This window comes from Pararge aegeria, chromosome 3 (assembly GCF_905163445.1).
Source record: "Pararge aegeria chromosome 3, ilParAegt1.1, whole genome shotgun sequence".
Lineage (NCBI taxonomy): Eukaryota > Metazoa > Arthropoda > Insecta > Lepidoptera > Nymphalidae > Pararge > Pararge aegeria.
The window spans coordinates 21,009,365-21,020,435 of record NC_053182.1 but is presented as its reverse complement, the minus strand read 5'-3'; the positions used below and the strand labels follow the sequence as shown (position 1 = coordinate 21,020,435).

Genomic DNA, 11,071 nt, shown 5'->3' with positions numbered 1-11,071 from the left:
TAGAATATACTGGCAAGTAGTGTAATAACTGTTATGGCTTCGAAGAAGTTGATCAAATTGGCTAAACGACTTTGCCTCCACCCCGTCTATCTTTTTGACTTGATCTCGTGTTATTCAAGGCGTAGTACGTTATTGAAAACGAACACTCACTGCATTGTACGTTTAAAGCAAAATAATTGTTTTTAGATATTAGTTCGGATATCGACCATGGACTTAACTAAAGAACAAAATCGTAACGTGTGTAGTAACTTTAAGAACTGTCACTGTCAATGTCCAGAATGAAGGCTGTCACTGTCAAATTAGCACAACTTTCACCAGCTGACAATGACAAGTTTTTGTGTTCAATTTCAATAATTGCGATGCAATATTCAATAACAATTTCGCAAAAACCATGGCGAGTAGCTATCTAACTGAAAGTGAGGCCCCGCGGGACTTCAGGGTGTCTTCCACAGAGAGCGATGGGCACTATACAAAGTGCGTTTTGTGTTATACGGTTAAGAGGAACTTCTATTGTGCTGAATGCGTCAGAAATGGTAACTTCGTCCACTCCTCGATGCCTTACTCGGACAGGTAAGTGGTTTTGCGCAATTACCGTTTCTTTATGACTCATAGTACTGCTTAATATGCTAAATTTAAAAGATACAACTATTCAAAAACAGTTCGTGAATGTAATTAGTTGTATACAGTGTATGTATGATAGGATTAAGTCTAAAATGGTTCATACTAGGAATACATAGGTTCAGTCTAGGAATTAATAATATGAAGTAGATTTCTCGACGTTTATGCTATAGCAATTCAAATACTTAAAATTATATTATTTAGAATTATATTATTTAGTTACTTATTTTGCCATCTGAATTTTGATTATAATAATTTCTAGAAGAGACCATGTTTAACCCTTAGCATATTATACTTTCCCAAAGTGCAAGTATAATAATATGGTTATCTTGGTTATCACTAACATGATAATCATTATTTAAACTCCAACACAGATTGAGGCAGTGTAGTAAGTCAGTGCTCTACTACCCTCTTTCCAATGAAAGAGATACCACAATAATCTCATTTGTTAATTACAAATGAGATGATTGGAATTGAAATTTAATTGTAAAATGTGTCTATATGTTTTGTTTTTTTACCAGTGAACCAATCTTGATGCAATTTAGCTCAAAGATGGTTTCCATTCTAAAGATGGAAAAGCAATCTGCAAAATTTGGGGAACTCCTGAGTTCCATACAGAGAAAGATTAAACTATTATATATCTATTTAAAGCAGATGTAAATTATAGTTAACTTAAGTCTGTAATACTCATACAAAATTATTTCTTAAATGCAGATTTTCAGAAAAACAGATGAAACTAATGAGAATAAAACTCAACCGACAGCATGTATTGGAAAGATGTGAAAAGTTATTGGCACCAAAATTAAAGAAAGACATTCTTCTAACTGAAACCAAACAGTCCAGAGACAAACTTGACTTATTAAGACTAGCCATAGAGCAGAGAAGAAGTATGATTAATCTGAAAAAAATGGAGCTTGCAGATTTGGTAGCATATAATAGTGAACTGCGCATAAAACTGCCGAGGTATCAAAAACGGGTATCAAGTTTAGGCAGACATGTTCAGTTGCAAAGAGTAGAGCTACAAAACAAAGTTACAATGTACAACGATCAAACACAGTCTCTAGCAGCTTTAAGAAGATCTAGGATACGACAGCTTGACAGATATATCTTTCCAATTTACATAAGCTATGATTCCAGGTAAGAGTTCTTTTATTGGCTTTCATTATTGACCAAGCATGTTCTTACAAATTAACCAAGATCTAGTAACTTTTATGCCAGATTTCACAAATACTCTCTTTTATTTAATTTGCATTGACAACCATAACTGATCATACAAGGCCTGCCTGCATGGTAAATGCTTTTTCCTGGCCACTAATATTACTTCTTGCTAATAAATTTAGCATTAAGCTAGTACAATCCATGCAGACTATATAATTACAACTTCTTAAGTTTGATGGTATTTGACATAAGTGTACATCTTAATTTTTAGTTTAACCCAAGATCTTTTAATCTCTTTGTTCTTTTAATCTAGTTTACCCAAGTATATAGGGCAAAATGTACTACAAAAATGCAGGATCTGGGATGTTATACTAACAAGTGTTGGAGCATGAATATTATTTTCCTAAAAAATGTGTTTCTTTTACTTTTCCATAATTTAATTCTATTAATCTTTATTTTGCTGACTTAGGAACTGGCTGCTTATGCACAAGTGAGTTAACATGCCTTTAGTATTTTTCCTTAGATTAAAAATGTATTCGTTTAGATAATTATAGCATCATGTTTCACCAAATAATATTTGGGTTATCATATGTTAAGATAGCAATCTTTTAGTGTTATCGTTTGTATTTTGCGAAGTTTATACCGAATGAATTTTATCAGTTTGTTTAAGTAATTAATTGCCAGTAAAAAAGACAATGTTTTTACGGCCGATTGGCGCAGTTTGCAGCGACCCTGCTGTCTGAGTCCAAGGCCGTGGGTTCGATTCCCACTACTGGAAAATGTTCGCTTGATGAGCATGAATGTTTTTCAGTTTCTGGGTGTTTATATGTATATTCTAAGTATTTATCCATAAAATATTCATCAGTCATCTTAGTACCTATAACACAAGCTACGCTTACTTTGGGGCTAGATGGCGATGTGTGTATTGTCGTAGTATATATTTTATTATTATTATTATTTATTAATGTTAAGCATATCAAAACTTATATGTGATAGCAATAATTAAGACCTGCCAGTGGCGGGCATACAGGGTATGCAAGCGTGCAGATTATATAAAATAGGAGTTATAAAAAACTTTTACTGAAATGCCTTCTCTTTCGTATTTTCATTTTATTTTTGTTTTTGGGTAGCATAAAATTGTTCTTCACTTCAAATATTATCTCAACTATATTATCATAGACTTTTCTTTACTACTAAAATGCATTTAAAAATTTCGGCATTTGACTCTCACGGAATTGCGGCCTGAGTGCTTTACCACTAAGCTACGGATTTCATAAAGTCGATGCCGAAATTAATATAAGCCTTATATATAGCGTAGCGCCATCTAGTAGGAAACATTGCATTGTTTCGGTCTCCTTACCAAAGGTCCATATTACAATGAGATGATAATATCTTATATAATATTAAATTACAGAAATATCTTAGGCTCTTAAACTTAACAATATTCTTTCTTGTTCTTCTAAAACCTAAAGCATGTTTAAACCTCTGTAAATTAAGTTTTAAATTATTATGATATGAATGGAATAGGTTTAATATTAATTAGTAATAATTGTAAGAATATTAAAAAACTTTTTAAATGTTTCAGAAGTGTGTTTTAAGTGTATGAACTTTTTAGAAATATATGCAAATTTCCAAAATGTTTTATAAATTCAGACGTAACGTCTGAATAATTACTTTGCTCTTTTAACTGACCGTGGAAGTTATCAATTCGGATGATTTATTTTATGTATGTTCAGGCATAACTATGTCATTTATTTTTTGGTTGAAATTACAAAATTATTTTTTTTTGGTTGAAAGGAATTTATACCACAATGATCTTTTTTTAATTTCATATGGATCTGATAAAGAGTTTCAAAGATTGCCGTAAATAAAATTACAGCTAATCAACTGCGATAGTTGCTAGGGCATAAATAAGCATTGTTTGCCTATCGAACAACATTACATTAAACTGTACCCTCGAAAAGGTTGTACATATGTGTTCAGTATATCGGTATCTGGGGGTACCCCGATGGTACCCCCAGATTTTCTATCAAAGTTAGTAGTAGATAGTAGTTGCACATTTTTTTCTCGACTAGAAGCGAGTTGATGGTCATATTATTCAAGCTTTATATACAAGGTGTCCCAGGGCTAAGTGACCGTCCGGCGTTTATTGTTTACTGATTATTGTATATGCGTTTATTAACAAAATTATAAACAAATACCCTTAAACTAGTGGCCTAATCCGTATAGTTTTTTTACTGGGGTTTTTGAATTTTTCGTAGAAATTACAAATAGCGCAGCCAGTCAGGAATCACCTGACTGGCTGCGCTATTTGTATTTTTTTTTTTGTTTTTTTCATTCTGTATCTTTTACTTATCATAATTTATCAATTCAAGATATTAAATCTATCTAAAATAAAATTAAACCATTTTAAAATAAATAAATTAACTCAAAGTTTAAAGAAAAATCACATTTTCACGACATCACAAAAACCCTGTAAAAAACCTATATTTCAAATTTCAAATTTAAATTAATTTATTTCAAGTAGGGCTACTTTATAAGAACTTTTGAAACGTCAAGTATGTATGTTTGTAGTGACTACCACCGGTTCGGAAAGCAGATTCTACCCAGAAGAGCCGGCAAGAAACTCAGCAGTTGCTCTTTTCTAACATCAACATTTACAATCATTTTTCTATCTTGCGGGAGATGAGAGCGAGGCTGGCTCCAATCTACCTTGTCATTATATGAATGAGACCTCTAGTTAAAGGTTATTTGCTAATAATTTTGTCCAAATATTCAATAAACTTCGGGCGGTAACTAAGCTCTGGGACACCTTGCATACTAAAATTTATTAACTTTTAGTTAGTATTAAGCTATGCATATACATTTATTAAGCTACTATTACGAAGTAGTAAGTGCTCAGCCACATAGGACCGTTTCAGCGACAGCATAGAGGATATGGAGTTCGTGGGCGACGACGCCGAGGAGGAGCCGCCCAAGCGGCCGCAGCTGCACATAGTGTCGCCGTGGATCGACATCGACGCGGACTACTCGCACATACAGGCCTGGGGTGAGAGTACGATCATTGCTATACCTGCTATCCCCCTAAGCCTAGTATTAACACAGCCAGGCTGAGGTCTCTCTTAGGAGAGAGATAATAGGCCTGATGACAGTAATTTCATGGATCATTACAAGGAGAACACTACTACTTTACTTGTCTCCTCCCACAAAGAGGAGTTAAGGCCGTAGTCCAGAACCCTGGTCCGGTGCGGATTAGTGAACTCCACACACTTTCGAGAACATTATGGAGAACTCTCAGGTATGTAGGTTTCCTCACGATGTTATCCTTCACCGTTGAAGCAAGAACGGCCCCCCTAAATTGAAGTCGAAGTTCTACCCACTGGGCTGTCACAGCTTCACACACACAGTAATTTATCTAATTATATATGATTAATGTATTATGACAAACCGATTTTTATATATATTCTAAGTGAGAACGGTATATATACCATCTTGAAAAAATATTCTCAATAAATATAACTGCAAACTCTAGCACTCTGCAATGACATGTGAAAGCGCCGTATTCATAATAATTAAAACGTCACGTATGTATAAACATAATTTTGTTTAGCTTGGCCTTCGAAAGTCTCTGCGTTTATCAAGTATTTTGTGATTTCAAACTATCGGTTTGCTAAGTTTTTTGTTATCAATACCAAAATCAATGCTAGGAAGTATTACAAAAGCTCTAATTTGCCTATGTCACAAAGAGTGCATACATGACACCCGGAGAGGGTTTTTGTGAGAAATATTTTATTAAATATAATTTGCATTCAAACATTTAACAACGAGCGTTATTATTTTTGTGCGGCAGAGACTCAAAACAAGGAAACCCCCGTGAGCGCGGAGCCCACGTCCAACGCGGCGCACCGCACGAGCGCCGCGTTGGGCCTGGCGGCGCAGCTGGTCGCGCTGCTGGCATGGACGTTGGACGTGCGCCTGCCGCACGCCGTCGCCTTGAGGTATCCAGCAAACGCACTGGCACTCGCACAAAGGGAGCCCGGCGAGCGTGGAGCCCAGGCATGGCGTAGACGCAAGACACATGAACCCTTAGCACACGGAGAGCCCGGTGGAAATATAGCTTCTGCATTCTCGCCAATTAGAACACTTCACTTTTGAGTTGGGACTTGGCTCCGAACGTTCCAAACGTATTTTTAGGATATCATTTTACCTGATTGATATCTTCGAATGTCTGGCAGAGCTTCCGCATCGGCATCGACCCGCGGAGCCGCCGCAGTAACCCATTTCTATTTATAGCACAATCATAAAATGTAGTTGCGAGTAATCTATGCTAAAGAAGAGTTAGATTTAGGTACGTTAACGACATAGCCAGTTCATATTATTGTGTATAAAATATCATAATTTAATTAAAACGTTACCCTTATTTTTGAGTACTGAGTCACCAATGTAAAATGGAACACACACTCAAACCAACAATACAGGTTCGAGTTTGACTTTATGGTATGAATAAGTAAAGTTCCAATGAACGCGTGGCGAGCCTTGGCTCATGCTAGTGGCGTCCCGCAGCGACTACAGCGACCCGCGCAGCTGGCGCGCGTGCGTGGGGCGCCTGCGCGCGGGCGCGGCGGCGCTGTGCGCGCGCGCCGGGGTGCCGCCCGCGCCCGCGCCCGCCGCGCCGCTGGCGCCGCTGGCCGGCCTGCACGCGCTGGCGCTGGCCGCGCGCGCCGACGACCCCGAGCTGGGCAGGTGAGATCTATGCATTGCACAGTAGTGCTCGAGTCTAGGTAATCCTGAAAGAGCATCTCGCCCATGTAATTGTTTACGAGCTTAAAAAATTTCATATCATTTGCAAATTGCAAAACGGAAACGAGAGTCTATATCATGAATTAATATGCTAAAAAGCCAAGGCCCGAGTGACGAGCCTCGCGAAACACCTAACGGTACACTACGCCGAGATGAAGTAACACCATTGACGAGTACATCATGTGATGTGATATTTATGACATGAAATGACAACCAACGATTCAGATCATCGCTTATTCCAGCCTTAAGGATAATTTGAGTAATATGTCGTGATCGATTCGATCGAAAGCCTCGCTCTGATCGAATCGAATTGAAACTTCGAGTCAATCTATTTGGAGGGACCGACCACCGGTTCAGAAGGCAGCGTCTAGCGCGAAAAAAGTAGCTCATCATATTATTCTTTGCCGAAACGAACTCGTCTCTCGTGCGAGGGAGAGACGACGCAATGGCCGCGGCTGCGCAGGGTGCAGGCGGGGGGCGCGGCGTGGCAGGACGCGTGCGGCGCGGACGAGCTGGACGACCCCGAGCCGCCCGAGCACCTGCACTGGCCGGACTCCGCGCAGGTCCTGGCCCACTAACTTTCTATTTTAGTTCTTTTAAACTCCCTTATGTCTCCCAGATTCAAGCTATACAAGATTTTGTTGAAAGTAGTTTAGCCGGTAAACCATACGTTGGGTTTCAGTTGTTTTCCAGAATGAACAGTAGATTATGTCCTTCTTCAGGATATGCTAAATTTCATCCGAGAGCGGTGCAGCTGTTGAACTGAGTATGTGACAAACACATATTCGCTCTTTGCTTCTTGGTCTGTTAGTATCCCGGGATAAAAAGTAGCCTTTGTCCTTTTCCAGACTATATTTTATCTCTATGCCAAATTTTATCCAGATCCGTACAGCCTTTCAGGCGCGATTGACTCAGATTAGTATGGATATATATATTTAATCCAAAACAGTGTAACGCCTCTCGGACCATAACTGCTATGCTCCCTAGCCCACTCGACCTTCGAAAACAGGTATTGTAGTTGCGCAGTGGAAATAACAAACATACAGTCGACATAGCTTGTAGCCACTAGCCTTAGTACAAAATTTGTTCGCTAGCAATCGAGTCGTTTTAGAGTTTGCAAATACTGGGGAATTGCAGTAAAATGAATCTTATAAGCAATGTGTTAAATCTCTTATTCTCCTACAATTCTAAAGCGTGGCTGACAAAACATTTGTAAAATCAGTAGTACAGGATTTGCGACTCTAAAAAGAGTGACTTTAGGTCATGACATTTACTTTGACGATACAGACAACAATTCAACAGGTTATATTTAGTAAATAGTTAAAATTGTTTTCCGTAGTAATTATTTTTTTTGTATCTGTGATGTTAGTGTGTAAACTTCCCACATAAAATATTTGACTATAACTAGATGGAGGAGATCAGCAGCAGCCCGCCGCCCGCGCCGTCGCTGGTGACGTCAGCGGCCGCCTCGCTCGCCTCCATGTGGCGCGGCTGGACCAAGTAGCGCGCTCAGAACGCACCCGCGACTAAGGCACTACGCCGGGATGTCCAGCAGTCTATTGCACTGCTCGTTTGTAAGGAACTCCGCTATAGAAATCTTAATAACATGATACTGAAAACAACTGCTGTGCAGGCTTTGCGGACGTGACTCGCGTCCTCAGACGCGACGCGACTCACAACACTTGCCATTTTACAGGAGAAAAACATTTGTAACAGTTTGTGACTTTATTGCAATTTTGAAACTAAATTGCCTCTCACGCTCTAAAACAACCAGTGTACGCCGTTGTGAAAAAAGCAATTTTAGTGGTACGGCCGCTGGGATCCACTGTTCGGCGAGTGGTTTTTATACTTAAAGTGCTAAGGGGCATTTCTATTGTCTTGTTATTAAGATTTCTATGACTTTCATACTTCAAGGTTTTGTGACGCAACTGTCCAAGCGTCTCCATACCACTCCCTAAAGAGACTGTCTGACAGCACTGCGCTTTAAATGCATTACCCTTAAGTCCATCGGTCCTCCAAGCTACTGGCCCCGTAAATCAGGATCATAGCTTCGCAGCTTGTCAAACTAAGTCGGTAACTTTTGTTCTTTCCTGCGACAGTTTTATACTCTTTACTAAAGTGTTTTCACTTACACTTGTGAGAAAAATAGATCGAAACTGCAATCTTTCCTTGTAGATGGCATTACAGTCGCTATAAGACTGATAAAAAAGCAATATATCAAATTCGGCAGCGATGGAATGAGAACCGTAGCTTAGTTGGTAAAGCGCTCAGTCCGCGATTGTTAATCGCTGGTTCTATCCTATCGGTTCGAAAATTTTATATGCATTTTAATTTAAACAATTGTATACTCATTACAATTTTTTTGTATGGAGATGACAATTAAGCGAGGCCAATGACAAGCAAGTGTTGAAAAGTTACTGAATAGGGTGGCTAGTAGTTTGGAAAATGTGTTCAATGTGTTATAGTTAGTAAAAATTCAAATAACACTGGGAACTAAAATTTCTTGCGAAAAAAAAACTTACAGCTTAAACTTTAATCCTTTTTTAAGGTTTAAAAAGATAGTGCCCAATTTACTAGTAAACAGATTTGACCTTCTATCAAATCTGTTTACTAGTAAATTGGGCACCAATATTAAGTTTATTAATAAATATTTTTGCAAGTAATTTTAGTGCCCCTTTGATTCTGCCCATCCTTCAGCTATAGTGTCTATATCCAGTCATAAAGTGTTTTGAGGTTTATGAAAAACAGGGAAAATAACCTGCCCGCCGCATTAGACGTTTGGCATAAAAACATTATTTAATAGAACACTTTTATATGGTAACTCAACTCAACTCAAATTTGGATTGGATATCGACTAACGATCGAAATTAACAATGAATCTTAACCGAAATCTTCAGGGCAGATTGAATTTAGTAGTGCCATCCTTTTCCTAATCTTCGCTGTATATAAGGACAGCACAACTAAAGTCATCTAAAGATTTTTAAATTATATTCATTATTATTAACTTCGGTTGTCCAACGGCAGACTAGTTTCACTAAATCGAGTCATTCCCAATAATGAAGTACAGTTTTTTTTGTGATGAATTGAGTGTTGTTATAATTTTTTAATGTACATAATTATTTCGATAATAAAATAATATTTTCTATACGAACGTATTTAAATATCGTTATCCTTAAGTATAGTTCGATTCAAACTTTACGTCATAGCGGAAGTTAGCTGCAAGTTTAGTTTAACGCGGGCCATCAAGCTGATTGGCGAATATTAAATTCTTGGCATCGAAACTCATTACGCACGAAGTTCGACAATACATAAAGTTTGATTCGGACTATACATGTCCAAATCGATTTAATGAATATCTTACAGTTAATTTTAATTCTAACGATATAATTATTATTTACAATTTGAAAGCTGAGTTAAAATAAAAGAATAATAACTAAAACAATATTTTATATTAATTAAAAGATAAAATAAAAATATTAACAAAACAATACCAATAATATTATTATAAACGTAAAATGCACATCAGACTATTCAAAAACTAAATGAAATAGAATCTAAATATGTACAAGTATTGACATTCACAAATGCTTACATTATACTTCACCCTGACTACTTGATCCCTGGAATTTAATATTTCTATAGTATCTCAGGGCCGATCCTTATTCATGTAGCAGACGCACTATAAGAGTGTACAACTCCTCGAGCATATCTTGTTCTAAAGCTAGTGGAAAGATCTAGAAGCTATCAGCCGCCCCCCCTGGCCCGCGCGCCCGGCCGCGCGCCCAGCGCCGGTGCGCGTCCGCCAGCGCCTCGTGCGCGCGCTCCACCCGCTCCAGCAGCTCGTCGGGCTGCAACATCGCTCGCTGGAGGCAACGCACGTATTTGTATATTCTACCTAGCAGGTTATATGGTTTGGGTTGTAGAAGGATTAAGGCATCCACTACGGAGTTCACGGGTGCATTGGCAGACTACACAATGGGGATGTGTTCCTTCAAGTGCCATTCTTACCACTTTGCCATATATAAACTAAGTCGGTACGATGAAAATTAAGCTTAATGTGATACTCCTAATTTTCATAGTATAAGTGTTGCTCTGTATATAGGCGATAGTCTGGCCGTTATGACTATAAAATACATATTTATCACTTACGGTGGGCGTAGCCGTGTAGGAAGTCAGCAGGTCGTGCGAAAGGCGAGCGTTTACGCTAACGTCGCTGCTCGAGGGCCGTTGCGCGGAGCACTCGTGCGTAGCCGGCCATTGGCAGTGCTGCGGCGAACAGAGAGGGAGTGTGGCATTTTTTTTTAGTTATAATTGACGGACCAAGCAGATGGCTTACCGGTATGTGGAAAACCATCGCCTATAAACAGCGCTACACTTCGCTCTGTATGCAAGGAGCTTATGCTACAAAGTACCGCCCTGTGTCCATCAACCTGTGGCGTAGGTGTTATGCCCGATGTTTCTGTAATTACATCGGCAACCACGCTCTTGAGACGAG

General features: G+C 38.6%; 2 protein-coding genes across 2 annotated transcripts in view; one reads left to right on the top strand and one right to left on the bottom strand.

Annotated features, from left to right (window-relative positions):
- The first annotated feature begins 328 nt into the window (after positions 1–328).
- LOC120637016 (beclin 1-associated autophagy-related key regulator) lies at positions 329–9,539 on the top strand. Its single transcript, XM_039908599.1, has 8 exons — positions 329–570; positions 1,333–1,755; positions 4,698–4,825; positions 5,627–5,774; positions 6,340–6,519; positions 6,676–6,733; positions 6,962–7,139; positions 7,985–9,539. Exons 1-8 carry the CDS (start codon positions 392–394, stop codon positions 8,104–8,106), a joined length of 1,416 nt encoding a protein of 471 aa, XP_039764533.1. The 5' UTR covers positions 329–391; the 3' UTR covers positions 8,107–9,539.
- Positions 9,540–10,108: 569 nt separating this feature from the next.
- Positions 10,109–11,071, bottom strand: part of LOC120637015 (GRIP and coiled-coil domain-containing protein 2-like) — a 31,149-nt gene continuing 30,186 nt past the window's right edge. The window contains exons 28-29 of the mRNA XM_039908598.1: positions 10,726–10,842; positions 10,109–10,439 (exon numbers count right to left, since the gene is read on the bottom strand). Of these exons, the coding sequence (XP_039764532.1) occupies positions 10,311–10,439; positions 10,726–10,842 (246 nt within the window). The 3' untranslated portion in view covers positions 10,109–10,310. The remainder of the gene's footprint in view (positions 10,440–10,725; positions 10,843–11,071) is intronic.

What these genes read in the sequence shown, in the direction of transcription:
- LOC120637016 (XM_039908599.1), top strand. Translation starts at nt 392, where the DNA reads ATGGCGAGTAGCTATCTAACTGAAAGTGAGGCCCCGCGGGACTTCAGG. An exon ending in TACATAAGCTATGATTCCAG is followed by an intron (nt 1,756 to 4,697) that starts GTAAGAGTTCTT and finishes GGACCGTTTCAG; the next exon opens with CGACAGCATAGAGGATATGG. An exon ending in GTACACTACGCCGAGATGAA is followed by an intron (nt 6,734 to 6,961) that starts GTAACACCATTG and finishes CGAAAAAAGTAG; the next exon opens with CTCATCATATTATTCTTTGC.